General features: G+C 45.7%; 2 protein-coding genes across 3 annotated transcripts in view; one reads left to right on the top strand and one right to left on the bottom strand.

Annotated features, from left to right (window-relative positions):
• Positions 1 to 10849, bottom strand: part of Ephx2 (epoxide hydrolase 2) — a 43057-nt gene extending 32208 nt beyond the window's left edge. Inside the window, exons 1-2 of the mRNA XM_021181663.3 lie at positions 10662 to 10849; positions 2335 to 2419 (exon numbers count right to left, since the gene is read on the bottom strand). Coding sequence (XP_021037322.1) covers positions 2335 to 2419; positions 10662 to 10762 — 186 coding nt within the window. The 5' untranslated portion in view covers positions 10763 to 10849. The remainder of the gene's footprint in view (positions 1 to 2334; positions 2420 to 10661) is intronic.
• A 70-nt stretch (positions 10850 to 10919) lies between these two features.
• Chrna2 (cholinergic receptor nicotinic alpha 2 subunit) overlaps positions 10920 to 17872 on the top strand; it is a 28494-nt gene continuing 21541 nt past the window's right edge. Inside the window, exons 1-2 of one of the 2 annotated variants that reach the window (XM_029469314.2) lie at positions 10920 to 11071; positions 17572 to 17631. The gene's annotated coding sequence lies outside the window, so the exon portion shown is untranslated. The remainder of the gene's footprint in view (positions 11072 to 17571; positions 17632 to 17872) is intronic. The other variant, XM_021182094.2, reaches the window with a different exon arrangement.

Raw genomic sequence — 17872 nt, forward strand, 5'->3', positions numbered from 1 at the left:
AGCAAACAGCAAAGCTCCCCTTGTACCAATGCTCACACAGTTAAGAATGATGAAAATTAAGCATCTGCGTGTGAAACGGTCACGTCCACAGTCACATAGAGGAGACCCCATCTCACTCGCTATGGTTTTCAACCTGGTGCTAAAAACTGTTCAGTTTGGAAATCTTGCCCAGATCTACAGCTGTGTGCACCCTTCTGTTTTCATACTGCAAATAAATGGAGTTAAGGGACAAAGTTCACTTCTGCCCTGGGCAGTATTTTATCGATCATCTGGGAAGAAGAACCTCAGGAAGTAAATCCCTGCATCAGGTTGGCCTGTATGCAAATCTGTGGGACAGTTTTTGGATTAATGATTGACGTGAGAGAGTCCTGCCCACTGCAGGCAATGCCACCTCTGGGCAGGTGATCCTGGATGCTACAGGAAAGGTAGCTGCACATAAGAGCAAGCCAGGAAGCAGCACTCCTTCATAGTCTCTGCTTCAGTTTCGAACTCCAGGATTTTGAGTTTCCACTCTGACTTTTCCTCAGTGATGAACTGTGACCTGTAAGCCAAATAAATCCTTTTCCTCCCAAGTTGCTTTTGGTCATGTGCTTATCACAGTACTAGAAAGCAAATGAGGACAGCTTCCAAATATAATTTTTTTAAAAAGACAATTCAAGTTTTAGACACTTTTATTCTGCTATAATTGGATTTCTCAGACTTCTTCTAACCCAACAAATTTCTAGATTAACAGAACTTGCGCAGGATGTCTGAATCAGATGCAGGTCATGATGCTGCTTATTGGAAATTCACTTCAAAACCATCCCTGTGGCATCCCCATGTGGCATCCCCTGTGGTATCCCCTCCCTATCCTGAATAGTGCTGCCGAAGACATTTTTATCTGTTAAAGAATTCAGAAATAGTTGTTCCCTATGGCATTGGCACAACTGTCCTTCACTGGTGTGTGTGTGTGTGTGTGTGTGTGTGTGTGTGTGTGTGCATGTATGGTAAAGTAACTGTGACGTTCTCAGCAATACCACAAATGGGTAAGCCTTTTCTTTCTCTTTTTAAATTTTATTTTATTATTATTAATTTGAAAATTAGCACAAAAGGTAATGGATTTCATCATGGGATTTTCATAATGCTTTGTGTATATTTTTTTAATTCAACTTTTTTTTGAAAATGTCATACAAGAATACTGGACTTATAGCATTTCCATCCCTCCCTGTTACTCCTCCAACTCTTCCTGTGTTTCCTCTATTCCCTCTAATTTAGTTTGTTTATGTGCATGTATGCATGTGCATGCATGTATGTATGCATATGTATGCATGTGTGTGAGCATGCATGTGCACATGTATGTATATATGTATGAATGTATGTACCTATGTTTAGGGATGACCACCAGGGATTGGATAATCAGTTAGGTGACTCCTCCCTAGGGAACTGACTCTTGCTCTCTCAGCAGTCAGAATTGTCTATAGCTCTTTACCTAGGGGTGGGCTCCTGTGAGATTTCCTCCATCAGTGTTGTCATATCAACTGATGCTATCATTGTGATAGTCTTCTTTAGGCAGCCATATTGAGATTTCATGTCACATATAGGAGACACTATCTTCGGCAGACACCCTGATCCTCTGTCTTTTATGATCTTTTTTTTCACGAAGGTGGTCCCCACGTTCTCTGATGGAGTAATAAGTGTCTATAGTAATATAATAATTATAATAATAATATAATAATAATACAACTTTTCAACAAGTAGATTTTAAAAAAAGACGGATTCTTTATGGACACACTAATTGTGAATTTGCAGCTGTGAATACCATAACTACCTTATTAAAAAAAAAAAAAAACAACTGAGAATTTCGTACCAGGAACAATGTTTACTGGCACTGACTGAGTGAAACGCACAACACTAAGCATTCCCAGGCTTCACAACCACTCAGACATGGGTGGTGTCATCACCCCATCTTATTGGTAGCACAATGGATGTTAAGTAACTTGTTGTGGTCTTGATCTGTAAGTAAGGCCTATAAATCCAAACCTCAGTCCCAGACTCCAAAGCCCCCTATTCTATAGTTATTGAGTTAATTGAGTGGTCCTGTCCTGAAATAGCCACTCTAGTTGTCACGATTTCTTGTCACAGTTCCTCAAGGCTTGAAAAGTCCCTCAGGTTGGCCCAGACAGACAACAACCCAGTTCTAAACACATCTTTCAGTGTCTTGCTACTTTGTGAGTTATGGGGGATGGGAGTGAGGTTGCAGGAGTCAGGAAGACATGCCCACGGGGTGTTGAAGGATAGGACAGAAATTAATGATGCAGAGGACCTTCCTCAGGGGTCCACACAGCATCCCCTCACCTGCGAAAATGTGATCTTCCCTTTCATGAGTTGCTCAGTGGGTCCCTCTGGGAATTCTGACTGGTACGCACCAAGCAGGAAGTCTCTGGAAGACATAAGGAACAGCACCATCACCAACTATCTGATGACTTCATCATGTGTCCCATGGCAGGGACAGAGGCCTGCATTTATATTTGTAGACAAACTGTTGTCAGAAAGGATGGGTCTATATAAGCCAAGGTCAAGTTTGTCCACATCGAGCCATTTTTAGCTCACATTCTTCAAAAGGCACAATTTTTTTCCCTTGGTACTTATTTGCACAGATAGTCCCTATTTTATCTTAATCTCTAATTTCTAAAAACATTTCCTGTGTTAGGGACTGAAATATCTCTCCTTCAAAATCCCTACATGGAAGTTCTACTTTCCAGTACTTCACAATGGGGCTATATTTGGAGATGGAATCGTTAAAGTGATAATGAAGCTAATGAAACCTTTGGGGCCGGTCCTAATTTAACATGATTGGTATTCTAATGAAAAGAGGTGACTTAGACACAGGCTCACACAGAACACAGAACATTCTTGGGCATAGAGAGATGATGCTATCCTCAAGCCAAGGAGAGAGTCATTGGAAGCAACCAACTGTCAACAAATCTAGTGTGATATTTTAGATGAAGACCCTATCTATGGCTGGGGACTGAAGAATCAGATGTGATTACTAAGACACTGTGATTAGATCTTCTGTGAGGTATTTCATCAGGATCAGCACACAGAGGCTGTGGTTGGGGCCAGCAGGAAGGCAAGACTGTGTCTCAAACTGGCAGCCAAACTTGGTAATATGTAAGAGCCTCTCCAACGGTATTAGTGTTGATGACACGAGAGCTGCTGGATTAAAGGGGCCGTGGAAAGCAGCTGGGCCTTAGCATTGTGTGGCAGGGTCAAGCAGGGAGACTAGCGTCAGTTGGAGTGGAGACCACAACAGATCAGAAGTATCAGGACAATGGTACAGCTACCTAGGATGGAGACAGGTATGGAGTGGAGCCAGCCTGAGCCTTTGAGACAAACTGTGTGTGCTGCAGCTCACCGCACTGGGGAGGGGGAGTCTTTAAGCCCTTGGAGCCCAGAAGATCATGAGTGAATCCCAGATGCCAGACACTGAGTAGTTACACTGCTGGGGTTTGGCTCGTCTTTGATCTGATTGTAACTGTCCTCCAATTCTTCTCTCTTGGAATAAGAATATATATAGTTTGTTTTAAACTTCAAAGGAGCTCATAATGGAGACTTCCTATTTTTAAAGAGATCTTGAACTTTTACGTGTTGAAATTTTTAAAGACAAGGGGACTTTTAAAAGTCAGACTGTATTTTATACTGTGATATTAACATGGAGATCTTGGGTACAAGAAATTAAATGAGTATTACTTACAGGGATATGCTTGTGTGCTTAATGTTGACATGGAGAAGATTGTCCTGTCATAGTTATTTATTTATTTATTTATTTATTTAGACAAATTGGCACACATCTAGACACATCTGGGAAGAGAGTTGAGGAACTGCCTCCCCCAGACCGACGGTTTGCCATGTTTGTGGGGCATTTTCTTGATTCTTGATTGATGTGGGAGAATCCGGCATCTAGGCTGAGCCATCCCTGGGTTGTATAACAAAGGTAGCTGAGAAAGCCAAGAATAACAAACCAGTAAGCACCATTCTGTCACTGTTTCTGTTCCAGGTCCTGCCTCCAGGTTCTCCCTGCTCTGAGTTCTTGCCCTGGCTTCCCTAGATGAACTGTAACCTGTAAGTCAATCATACTCTTTCCTCCCCAAGTTGCTTCTTGCCACCGTGTTTATCACAGCAAAAGAAAAGCAAGCCAGGACATCATCTTTGGTGAAAGCTGGACTTCCACCCTTCTGGAAAACTCTGTTGCTAAGCCAGCCAATCTGTGGTCTTTGTTCCGCAGCGCTAATAAATGGACCCGCCTTGCCTGTTATCAGCTGGGCCCGCCAAGCCCATTGCAAGTATTCACCATCCCAGTCATGAGAACAACTATCTCCTACTTCAGTAGTTTGTTTCTGACTATAATGGAGTTATTGTTATTGTTGTTGGTTTACTTTGTTTTTAAACAGACTAGTCCTCTCTCAGGTAAACGCAGCTCTGTGCATCTACAAAAATACATCTGTGGCCTTCACCAACTTTCTTGTGTTAGTAATGGTTCTGCCCCACTTTTGCCAACAGTGTTTTCTGAATCACCACATTAAGGTACGATCGACATCGAATTCACATGTTTTCAACCTGCCATCCAACAATTCATAGTGAACTCAGAGCAATGCAAATACCACCTCAGTCCAGTGTCAGAGCACTGCCCTCTCTGTAGTGAGATTCCGAAGGCGCTTTAGCAGTTGCCCTGCAGTTTTAAGAATCAGAGTGGAGCTGGACGCCAGAAGCTTTTATTAGATGCCTAAGCGTGTGAGGCTTGAGCTACAGCCTGTGATGTAAAAGATGAGGAAAATAACAACATCATATTTCAATGATGTATATAGTCAGGTACATTGACACATATAAATATATTTTAACCAAAGTAATAAAAGAATACAAAAGAAAAAAAAAAGAATGCTTCATCAAGTCAGCGAGTAATGAAAGGGCCTTGACAGAAAGGGAAACTGGTGAATTAAGAGATACAGGGGGCGGGAAAGCACTGTGTGCTGTTCCAGACGGCCCAGGTTACACTCCCAGCACCTACATGATGGCTCAGAACCATCTGGGACTCTAGTTCCAGAGGATACAACACCCTCTTCTGCCTCTATGGACACTAAGCATGCGCATGGTACAGAGATACACATACAGACAAAACACCCACACACATACAATAAAAGCAAAACACAAATAATGAGAGACACAAGAAAATTTCCAGGAACCTTGAGCTTTGGTCACTTGTTTGGGCAGGGTTGTTATGTCTGCAGACAGGATGGAAATGCCCAGTGCGTGGAAGAGGCTTTTTCTTTACTCTCTGAAACCTACACAGTTAGGTTAAACCTCTGATGGGTGCAGAGCCCTGCACTCTGACCTCCCGAGTTCAGTTCATTTTGCTGTGACCTACTCTATATTACACACCTGTGAACAACCCGGGTCACAGAGGAGCTGTGTGAAGTATCATCTAGTGGTATGCTAAATGCATCACTCTCTAGTCATGGAGAATTTGGTAAATAATAGCATGTATCAAGAGCACCGCTGCCCATTTGCTTTACATATCAGCTAATTTAACTGTTACCCAAAATTCCTAGTGAAAGGCAACGCCTTATTAACAAGCAGAGATGACTAAAAAAGGCAGGTTAAGCAAGCACACCCATGCACTTACACACATTAAAACATCCATCCATGCATACCCTCACATAAAATTGGGCATGTGAAGGGGCTACCTCTTGTATCCAGACAGGAACCCCAGTGGAGTGAGAGAGACACCAACCCACTCACAAAACTTTCAACCCCCAAATTATCCTGTCTACAAGAAATGCAGGCACAGAGACTGAGGGAATGGCCAACCAATAACCAGTCCAACTTGAGACCTATCTCATGGGCAAGCACCAATCCCTAACACTGTTAATGATACTCTGATATGCTTGCAGACAGGAGCATGTTTTCCTTTGAGAGGCTCCACCCAGCAGCTGACTCAGCTACAGACACAGACATGCAAAGCCAAACAGTGAATGGAGCTAGGGGACTCTTCTGGCAGAACAGGAGGAAAGATTGTGGACCCCAAAGGGGATAGGAACTCCACAGGAAGACCAACAGAGTCAACTAACCTGGGCCAGTGGTTCTCTCAGAATCTGAACCAACAACCAAAGAACACACATGGGCTGGATCTAGGCCTCATATATAGCAAATGTGTAGCTTAGCCTTCATGCGGGCCGCAAACAACTGGAGTGGTGGCTATCCCAAAAGCTGTTGCCTGTTCATGAGTTATGTTCTACTAGCTGGCTGCCTTGTCTGGCCTCAGTGCGGGAGGATGCGCCTAGCATCACAGTGCCTTGAAATGCCAGGGTGTAATACCTGGGGAGTAGGGGGTGGAACCTGCCCAGAGAAGAAGGGGAGGGGGAGGAGGGGAAGGATTGTGGGAAGGGGTGGACAGGAGGGGGGCAGTGAGCAGGATGTAAAGTGAATAATTTAAAAAAGTTAAATTAAATTTAAAAAAAAGATAAAAACCAAAAGCAAAACAAAAAATGGGCATAGCCTCACATGTGCACGCATACAAGCATGCACAAGCACACATGCATGCACATGCATACATGCATGCACACCCACACTTGCATGCACATGCATACATACATGCACACCCACACTTGCATGCACACTTCTTGGAAACTAGCTCATCATTCCTTCCTCAGTTTCCCCACCCAAATGCAGGACTCCTTTTGGGCAAGCACAAGGTAGGTGGCTTTTCACTTTTGAATGTAGTTCTCTGTCAAATTCCCATTAGCCGTGGCAGTGTGACCTTTTGAGATAGGCTTTGTAGCCACTTGTTTATTTGTGCTTCTTAGTTATTGATGTGTTTATTCACCCTGAGACAGAAACTTGTCCAGAACAGCAGCTGAGGAAGATACAAAGTCACAAGGAGCCAGAGAGGGAGGAAGCTACACTGAGCATAGGAACACTGTATTCAGCCACGGAGGCTACCTACTGTGTGATCAGCAAGGCTGAGGCCACCTACAGTGTGAACAAACAAGCCTGTCTCTGCATCCTTTGGTTTGACTTGCATGATTTCTTTTTTAATATTTTTATTAGGTATTTTCCTCATTTACATTTCCAATGCTATCCCAAAAGTCCCCCATACCCTCCCCGCCACTCCCCTACCCACCCACTCCCACTTTTTGGCCCTGGCGTTCCCCTGTACTGGGGCATATAAAGTTTGCATGACCAATGGGCCTCTCTTTCCAGTGAAGGCCATCTTTTGATACATATGCAACTAGAGACACGAGCTCCCGGGTACTGGTTAGTTCCTATTGTTGTTCCACCTGTAGGGTTGCAGATCCCTTTAGCTCCTTGGGTACTTTCTCTAGCTCCTCCATTGGGGGCCCTGTGATCCATCCAATAGCTGACTGTGAGCATCCACTTCTGTGTTTGCTAGGCCCCAGCATAGTCTCACAAGAGACAGCTATATCAGGGTCCTTTCAGCAAAATCTTGCTAGTGTATGCAATGGTGTCAGCATTTGGAGGCTGATTATGGGATGGATCCCTGGATATGGCAGTCTCTAGATGGTCCATCCTTTTGTCTCAGCTCCAAACTTTGTCTCTGTAACTCCTTCCATGGGTGTTTTGTTCCCAATTCTAAGAAGGGGTAAAGTGTCCACACTTTGGTCTTCGTTTTGGTCTTTGTTTGGCTATCTTGCCAAAAGCAATCTACAGATTCAATGCAATCCCCATCAAAATTCCAACTCAATTCTTCAACAAATTAGAAAGAGCAATCTGAAAATTCATCTGGAATAACAAAAAACCTAGGATAGCAAAAACTCTTCTCAAGGATAAAAGAACCTCTGGTGGAATCACCATGCCTGACCTAAAGCTGTACTACAGAGCAATTGTGATAAAAACTGCATGGTACTGGTATAGTGACAGACAAGTAGACCAATGGAATAGAATTGAAGACCCAGAAATGAACCCACACACCTATGGTCACTTGATCTTTGACAAGGGAGCTAAAACCATCCAGTGGAAAAATGACAGCATTTTCAACAAATGGTGGTGGCACAACTGGCGGTTATCATGTAGAAGAATGGAAATTGATCCATTCCTATCTCCTTGTACTAAGGTCAAATCTAAGTGGATTAAGGAACTCCACAAACCAGAGACACTGAAACTTATAGAGGAGAAAGTAGGAAAAAGCCTTGAAGATATGGGCACAGGGGTAAAATTCCTGAATAGAACAGCAATGGCTTGTGCTGTAAGATCGAGAATCTACAAATGAGACCTCATAAAATTGCAAAGCTTCTGTAAGGCAAAAGACACCGTCAAGCCGGGCGTGGTGGCGCACGCCTTTAATCCCAGCACTCGGGAGGCAGAGGCAGGCGGATTTCTGAGTTCGAGGCTAGCCTGGTCTACAAAGTGAGCTCCAGGACAGCCAGAGCTATAAAGAGAAACCCTGTCTCGAAAAACCAAAAAAAAAAAAAAGACACCGTCAATAAGACAAAAAGGCCACTAACAGATTAGGAAAGGATCTTTACCTATCCTAAATCAGATAGGGGACTAATATCCAATATATATAAAGAATTCAAGAAGGTCGACTCCAGAAAATCAAATAACCCCATTAAAAATGGGGCTCAGAGCTAAACAAAGAATTCTCACCTGAGGAATACCGAATGGCTGAGAAGCACCTGAAAAAATGTTCAGCATCCTTAATCGTCAGGGAAATGCAAATTAAAGCAACCCTGAGATTCTACCTCACACTAGTCAGAATGGCTAAGATCAAAAATTCAGGTGACAGAAGAAGCTGGTGAGGATGTGGAGAAAGAGGAACACTCCTCCATTGCTGGTGGGATTGCAAGCTTGTACAACCACTCTGGAAATCAGTCTGGCGGATCCTCAGAAAATTGGACATAGTACTACCGGAGGATCCAGCAATACCTCTCCTGGGCATATATCCAGAAGATGTCCCAACCGGTAAAAAGGACACATGCTCCACTATGTTCATAGCAGCCTTATTTATAATAGCCAGAAGCTGGAAAAAACCCAGATTGCCCTCAACAGAGGAATGGATACAGAAAATGTGGTACATTTACACAATGGAGTACTACTCAGCTATTAAAAAGAATGAATTTATGAAATTCCTAGGCAAATGGTTGGACCTGGAGGGCATCATCCTGAGTGAGGTAACCCAATCACAAAAGAACTCAAATGATATGTACTCACTGATAAGTGGATATTAGCCCAGAAACTTAGAATACCCAAGATATAAGAGACAATTTGAGAAACACATGAAACTCAAGAAGGACTTGCATGATTTCTCTAGTATCAAGGTTAATCCATGTTGGCCTTTGTTATCATAAGAATTCAAGAATCATCAAATGAGGCAGATCTCCCAGACTCAAGCTGCCCTTATGCCTCTTCCCTCAGTGGTAATTTGAAATTACCCATTTGTTCTTTTCCTTGGGTGACCTTTCATTTTTTCTTTAATTATGTTTTCCTCCTTTCTGATTATAAAACATGTTTTTTAAACTGAAAGTTTGGAAAAAAGAGAAAAAAGTAGAAAAAAATTATACATGAACTCAGATACAATTAGTGATGTCTGGATCTTTAAAAAATTATTGTTATTACTTCTTAAATTACATGTAGCTGGATGGTGGGGGTGCCTTTAGTCTCAGCACTTGGAAGGCAAAGACAAGTGGCTCTTTTGAGTTCGAGGCTAGCCTGCTCTATAAAGCTAGTCCCAGGACAGCTAGGGCTACACAGAGAAACCCTGTCTTAAACAATAGCCTTAAATTATGTGTTTGTGTGTGCATCTGTGCATACAGGTACCCTAAGAGCTCAGAAGGGGGAGTCAGATCCCCCGGAGCCGCCTGACTTGGTTACTGGGCCTCAAAAGTTTAGCAAGAGCACTTTCTTTTCTTCCTTTCTTTCTTTTTTTGTTTTTGTTTTTTGCTTTTTTGGGGTTTTTTTGTTTTTGTTTTTCTGAGACAGGGTTTCTCTGTGTAGCCCTGGCTGTTCTGGAACTCAGTCTGTAGACCAGGCTGGCCTCGAACTCAGAAATTCGCCTGCCTCTGCCTCCCAAGTGCTGGGATTAAAGACGTGTGCCACTATTGCCCTGCTCTTCCAAAGGTCCTGAGTTCAAATCCCAGAAACTACATGGTGGCTCGAAAGAGCACTTTCTTAACTTCAGTCGTCTCTCCAGTCCCATGTCTGGATATTTTGATATATTTATTCCAGTCATTTTCTACTGTTTCCTGTTTCCTCCCTCCTCGGTCTGAATCCGAGTTTCTGATATTAGTGACTGCCTCCCAGGTTCCCGTTTCCCTGGGCTGTGGGACATTTCTGTAAACTGCTCTTGCACTAGTTCTCCTATAACGCCGGCCTTGGGCTAAACTTTCTTGTAAATTGCGGCGGGTATTTTAAAGACCCAGTTCAGTAACATCAATGCAGCAGCAAATAGCCTAGTAACGCCTCTTTTCATGAAGGACTTTTTTTTTAAAAGCAAGGTTTAATTACTTAGCATTTAGAAGGGCAGTATATCTACTCGTGCACGCTGGCATTTTAACACCAGGTAATGATTTTGATCTTGCCCAGGCTCACCTGGAAAGCAATTTGAAACCTGGGCTGGACATGTGGACAGGGCACCAGGCGGGACACTGACCCAGCGCGGGTCCCCTTACCTAGGCAGTGCCAGGGCCTCTTCGCTGCGGCGGAAAGCCCCGGCGATAGAGGGGAGGGCCAGCACTCCGTCAAGGTCGAACGCGGCCACACGCAGCGCCATGGCGGCCCGGGCTGCAGCGTCAAACTGACACAGACAGGAAGCTGGAAGGCTGTGGCCTAGAGTGGGGAGGCTGGCCGTGGGAACCTAAGATTAGGGTCGCGCCAATCTCAGCACCGCCCCTCGCCCCGCCCCGCCCCGCCCAGTACTGACACTGCCCTGCCTACTGATCAGCTGCCTAGCCGGGAGCTTCCTGCTGGATGTCCCACCCAAGTGTCAATCCTGGTCTTGGCCACTTTTTCCTGCTTAGCCTAAGGACTAGAAACCCTGCCAAGGCTCCCCAATTCTCAGACTTTGACCGTTTGGAAACAGGTTTGGTTTGGGGAGAGAGGGATCTTGCGGAGGCAGGTGGGAGGAGAGGGAATATTCCGAACATTTCCTCCTTCAGTATTTGGTCTTGATTGGCATATCCCATGGTTGTTGGGATCTGTGGAGCATCTTCTCTAAATGTGGTCCCCATCTTTGCAACCCCCTCACATCTGCCTACTTCTTCTGGCAGTGTTTCTGGAATGCGAGGCAGCCTCCTGCCCTGGTCTGCCAACCCAGAACACTTGTTCTCTTGAGGATTAAAAAATGAATTGAGTCTGCTTCCTTTTTGTACACAGTATTGTTTAAAAGTGAGCTGGGCTTCTTGGAGGTTTCTGGAATCTTCCTGCCCCTTGGCCCAGTGCTCTCCCTAGTTAAGAGGAAAAAGAGAAACCTCCCCTACTAATGAGTTAATTAACAAATCCACCGTTTAGTCCAAGGCTTTTGTGAAAGCTTACCTCCCTTACTGAAATCAGGAATTGGCTTCTTCCTTTGCTCTGGTTGCTGCCTGTTAGGTGGTGGGAAATGGCCCTACTGTGGGTTAATTTTTGTGAGTCTTTCAGACACTTCCCCTTCTTGCCTCAAGTCTTGTCTGGGGAAGTTTGTGTTTTCTGAGATTCACACCTAAGAAGCAGAAAGTGGCTGAAAATGTGGGGGTGTTGCCCTGAGAACAGAAAGAGTCTTTTTGGGAGCGCCTGTAGTGGATGGAGTGTTTAAGAAAGAAAGGAGATAGCTGGGCGTGGTGGTGCACACCTTTAATCCCAGCACTTGGGAGGCAGAGGCAGGCGGATTTCTGAGTTCGAGGACACAAAGTGAGTTCCAGGACAGCCAGGGCTATATAAAGAAACCCTGTCTTGAAAAACTGAAAAGAAAGAAAGAAAGAAAGAAAGAAAGAAAGAAAGAAAGAAAGAAAGAAAGAAAGAAAGAAAGGAAAGAAGGAAGGAAGGAAGGAAGGAAGGAAGGAAGGAAGGAAGGAAGGAAGGAAGGAAGGAAGGAAGGAAGGAAGGAGATGGTCCTGGCCTGAAGACAGAACGGGAGAGAACGTGAGCTGGGTATGGTCCCGTCTGCCTGTAATTCCAGCATTCCAGATGCAGAGGTAGAAGGCTCAAGCACTCAGTGTCAGCCTCAGCTGCGTATAAGCTTGTATACAAACTCTTAAATAAGTCTCTGATTTGACAGACTTTCCTTTGAGTTCCAGATCTGCACATCCAACAACTTTGCTTGGCCATGAAACGGTCCTCCAAGGGTCCAGACTAAGGCTGAACTCTGCTTTGGTCTCACCTTCAACAACGGCTCCTTCCAAGAGCCTATGACTTGGTTAAGTCTTCTCTAAAGATTTGACCCCCAACCAATGGCACCGTTAGGAGGGAGCCGAACTTTGAAGAGTTGAAGGCCCAAGGGAGGTCTTCTGGTCATTGGAGATGTCTTTCAAGAATATATTGGGACCCTGGCCCCTCATTGTTTCTCTCCCTTGCAGTCTGTCCCTGAGGTGACAGGTTTTGTTATGTGCTGTTGCTTTGAGATCAATGAGGTCAACCATTCGTGGGAAGACATTTCCAAATCTGTGAGCCAGAAAATACCCTTTCCTTCTCTAAGCTAATAACCTTTGGTATTGTTATGATAGTAGAAAGTTGGCCCTTAAAGAGGAGATTCCTATGTTACTACGTAACACAAACCTTGGCCCAGCTGCTCCATCCAAAGACCTTAGAGTTGCTTACCCCTGGCTGCCCACTGAGCCACATGCTCTGACTTGGTTCCCAGTCAGCTGACTGGGACCAAGGTGGCAGCTTCTAGATCCCTGGTGGTGTTTCTTTCTTAAAGGTTTGGCTGCCTGGAAACAAATCCTTTCAGAGATTTTGATGGCCTACCTCATGACTCATACTTCATATGTCTGTTTCATCACCCATATTTAATACTTCTGACAATTATCAATATTTAACACACCTCCCAATTACTCATAATTAATACATCATGGGTTTGAAAGAGCAAAAGTGGTTTCTGTTGCACACTTCTGCATTCTGACAGGTAGAGTGTTGCTGAGGCCAAATGAATATGTTTATAACAGTTACAAAGCAAAGAAGAAAAACATGGCTACAAAAAATGGAATTCACAAACTACTCCCCTTTCTGCTCATGTGACTGGAAGAAAACTCCAGACCTGTAAACAAGAACACTGTAAGATGGATATAGCTTAGATACAGGCCCATGAACTTTGACAGAAGAGCTACTTGGATAACAGAATTAAATTCCACCCACTCTATTCCCAGTGTGAAACTAGGTAAAGACCTGTGAGCCAGGCTCACTAGCTCAGTGGCATCAGTCCAGAGGACACATGGGAGCTTCTGAACCAAAGGAGGACACGAGAGAAGGCAGTTCCATCAGCTACTGTGTGGGCAGGGATGGTACAGACCCCATGGCTTCAGTGGTCAGTTGTAGAGCAGAGTCCTCATAGATCATAGTCCTCAGGGTCCTGCACTCCCACCTGGGCTGCAGCTATTACTCTTGCTTGTTTCCTGAGTTCAAGTCCCCAAGCTGCCATGGGCCCACATATATTCTGTCATTGCCAACAAGGAAACTTCTTATTCATAACCACCCCTCCCAAACCTTTCTACAGCGTCTTCCGCATCCATTGAGCATTCAGGAACTTCAGGCCCATCGTTAGTAAAATACACCATGTCCTTGCCCTTCCTCCTCTCCCCTCCTCTCCTGTTTGCCTCCCTGCTCCTGCCATTTCTTATTGCCTGGCTTGGGGCTCTCACCTAAGGAACCTGCTTCCGCTGAGGTTCGCTCTAGTGTTCTGCTGTTTTCTTCTCTCTCTGTGCTCCTGGGGAGCGGGGGAACAAGTGGATGAGCACCAGAATCCTCACTTTGGCTCCCAGACCCTTCTAGACACAGACATTAATATCACATCATCAGAGTCTACCATGACCAGCTGACAAATTCAGCTCTTTTTTTTTTTTTCTTCTCTTATTTGGTCTCTTCTCTGTTCTCCCAGAAACCTATGGAAACTCCCCTCTCTTGCCAGGTCCCCAGAACCCTCTTGCTATCAGCCAATGTATCTCCCCCCACCCCACCCCCACCTTGCTGTTTGTCTGAATAACTGACACTCTAGTGGCTCCCAGGCTCATCAAGTGACATACTTCCACCAATGAGGATAATCCGTGCTTAAGTCCAAGGCTAGATCCTCTGATGTGCTAGAGCTGGCACCTTCTGGGGCGCACAAACAATCCTCTCAGTTGCCTCCTTATGGGACTAGCAATCCTCGCCTCTAAAACTATTAAAAACCACAAAGTTCTTGCCTCAGGCACTTGAAGTTTTAATATTAAAAGGGAAATGTTTCAAGAAATGTAGTGAAAGGACATTTGGAAATGAGATTGACCCGCTGACATCTGTCCAGATGGCTAAAGTCCAGGCTTGAATTTCAACTGCATTTGACCCCATGATTTGCTCACTTCTTGCATTAGTTGAGTTTTCAGCTCTGGCCAAGGAGAAATGAATTGTCATGCTGACTGGGAGCCAAGTCAGAGCATGTGGTTCAGTGGGCAGCCAGGGGTAAGCAACTCTAAGGTCTTTGGATGGAGCAGCTGGGCCAAGGTTTTGTCATGTACTAGGAAGATTTCTGTGAAGAATGGCGCTTGGTACAGAAAGCTGCTTCTGTCAGCCTTAGCTGAAAACCCCATAAACATCTTGCCTGACCTATGACCCCTTCCTACCCACCACGCCTTCCTGCCTCCAGAACCCTGCCATCATCAGATCCCCACATGACCCAACAGACAGGTTCTAAGGAGGCACAAAATAGGGCCCCAAATCTGCAAGATTCTGCTTGCTTCTGTCCCTAGTCAGGAGAGTGTGTATGTACATATATTCTTGTGCTGTCTGTCAGACCTGGAAGGTTTGGCTGGTGTTTGGAAGATACAGTGTGCTTTCTAAAGCCTTAGGGTTAGTCTGTATGTTTGATAAGCTACATATGGGGCTGCTGAGACAGGTCAGCTGATAAATGGGGCTTGCTGTCACCAAACCACCTGCGTTTGATATCTCAGCCCCATGTGGTGGAAGGCTCCCGAACACTGTCCTCAGGCCTCCGTGCCAGGGCACACACATGCATGCACACATGCCCACCCGATGATGACGGGTTTTGTGAAGATGTGGTAGCAGTAATCTCTACAGGCAATAGAAGACTGGATTTCCATGTGTATGATCTGCTTGCCTTTCTGCTGACACAGAAAGTGCCTGGAGGGCCTTTTCTCTTCCAAGACTGGGAGGTATCTTGATCTCCCAGGCTTTGACAGGTGCTTTGGACTCTGGATGTCAAGGTTTGAGTTAAGGATATGAGAAGAGTAACGGTTACTTCAAGGACCACGTTTTAAGACTGAGGTGCCCAGCCTGGGGGTCTGGAGAATCGGTAGAAAGTTTTGAAATGTATAACCTAGTTGAAGGGAGTTGGGTCACCGGGAATGCTCTTGGAAAGAATATTAGACCATGGCCCCCTCCTGCTTCTCTCCTTGCCTCTCAGACTCCATGAGGTGAGCAGTTTCCTCAAGCACAGCTTCCCATCACCTCAGGCTCCCAAGCAACAAAGCCAGCCAGCCTGGTTGGGAACCAATATTAACCTCGCTTATCTGTCGTTTCCTCAGGTAGTTCATGGCAGTAACAGAAGTCTAATAGGACATTTCTCAGTGTATGACATATGATAGTCACCAGTCAACCAATGGAAAACCCTGGAATGAGTTCCCTTCCAGTTCAAAGCAGTGAGTAAAGTCAGTCCCATGTCTCTGGATCGCTAGAATTAGCACACACCTAAGACAGTGCAGGACACTGAGGGAGTGAAAGTGGAGTGGCAAGAAGGTCATTAATAGATAAGAACAGATAGACAAACAAGCAAACAACAACAACAAACTAGAAAAAGAAGCTGGTATTCTATTGAGAACCTACATAAACAAGGCCCAGGTATTCCATACTTCTAGCCTTGGGATGCTGCGAGCTTATTCAGCCAAGACTGTTCTTATTCAGCACAGGTCCTCGTCTATATGGCTCTGGTCTGCATGGCCTTGGTCTGATGACCCTGGGTTACATGGCCTGGTCTACATGGCTCTGATCTGATGTCCCTGGGTTGCATGGCTCTGGTCTGCATGGCTGAGATGCAATGACTGGAAATGACTTGAACAGCAGCTCACACTAACTTTCCAGATCTGAGCACCAGCAAGCCTGACTGTTCTCGATAACAGGGCATAGATGACTTGTAAGAAACTATGTTCAAAAACTCATGCTAATTGAGTAGTGTCTCCTGAGTGGAGAATCTGCCGCCCATTGCCTTCTGCCATGGGTGCCATTGGGCTACAGCCTCCTAAAGTATACCCTCTGAAAATGCACCCCCAAGGGTAGAATGAGCACCTGTGTTTGTCTAAGGGTTATTTGTTGAAGTTCAACATTTATTTTTATTACCTCTGGACCAAGGAACTCACTTCATGGCCGAAGAATCACTGCAGGAAGCATAGAAGATGTTGGCTGGGGCAGGCACATGCTGCTAGCCTTCTCACACAGTTGAGAATCACCCCCTGCCTGAGATATGGTGCTACCTACAGTGGGCGAACCCCTATACATCAATTAACAATCTAAACAACACACACACACACACACACACACACACACACATGCTTGCTCGCTCCAAGACTTGCCCACAGGCCAATCTGATATAGGCAATCTCTCAAATGAGATTCTCTTCCCAGATCATTTTAGGTTGTTTCAAGGTAACAGTAAAACCAGTCTAAGAACCTGGACCCACACCTTTAACTCCAGAACGCGAAGCAGAGGAGGCAGAGGCAGAGGCAGGAGGCAGGAGGCAGGAGGCAGGAGGCAGGAGGCAGGAGGCAGGAGGCAGGAGGCAGGAGGCAGGAGGCAGGAGGCAGGAGGCAGGAGGCAGGAGGCAGGAGGCAGGAGGCAGGAGGCAGGAGGCAGGAGGCAGGAGGCAGGAGGCAGGAGGCAGGAGGCAGGAGGCAGGAGGCAGGAGGCAGGAGGCAGGAGGCAGGAGGCAGGAGGCAGGAGGCAGGAGGCAGGAGGCAGGAGGCAGGAGGCAGGAGGCAGGAGGCAGGAGGCAGGAGGCAGGAGGCAGGAGGCAGGAGGCAGGAGGCAGGAGGCAGGAGGCAGGAGGCAGGAGGCAGGAGGCAGGAGGCAGGAGGCAGGAGGCAGGAGGCAGGAGGCAGGAGGCAGGAGGCAGGAGGCAGGAGGCAGGAGGCAGGAGGCAGGAGGCAGGAGGCAGGAGGCAGGAGGCAGGAGGCAGGAGGCAGGAGGCAGAGGCAGAGGCAGAGGCAGAGGCAGGCAGATCTCTGAGGCTATCCAGGAATCCATAGTGAGATATGAGATACTGTTCCATAAAATAACAACAACAAAACCAAAAAGTAAATAACCACCTCTAAAGCCCCAAAGCTATCCAGAACAGTTGGGGGCGTGCGGGGGGGGGGGGGGGGGGAGGAAAGGAGAGGGCTCACTAATCATGGCTTTCCCATTTAGACCTCCTTCCTCCTGCCTGCTCGGGGTATGGTATGCTATGCCTCTTGTGTGCCAGGATCTGTGAGTATACACTGCTTTCTTGATGATCCTCCTTCTGTATCTGACCAGACTTACTTCAAACAAATTCTGGGTGTGCATTTTTAAAACAAAGAGGGTTGTGTCCGTGGAAGGCTGTGTGTGTCTCCACACAGAGGGAAGGCTCTGGATGGGGGTGAAGGGACTTCCCAGAATTTTACTCTTTTGATGTATTTTAGGAATCCTCCCTCAATATTGAAAATACAAAGCCCACTTTCCCCCCAGG

Source organism: Mus caroli, unplaced genomic scaffold (assembly GCF_978045245.1).
Source record: "Mus caroli unplaced genomic scaffold, Mus_caroli_1 scaffold_12, whole genome shotgun sequence".
Lineage (NCBI taxonomy): Eukaryota > Metazoa > Chordata > Mammalia > Rodentia > Muridae > Mus > Mus caroli.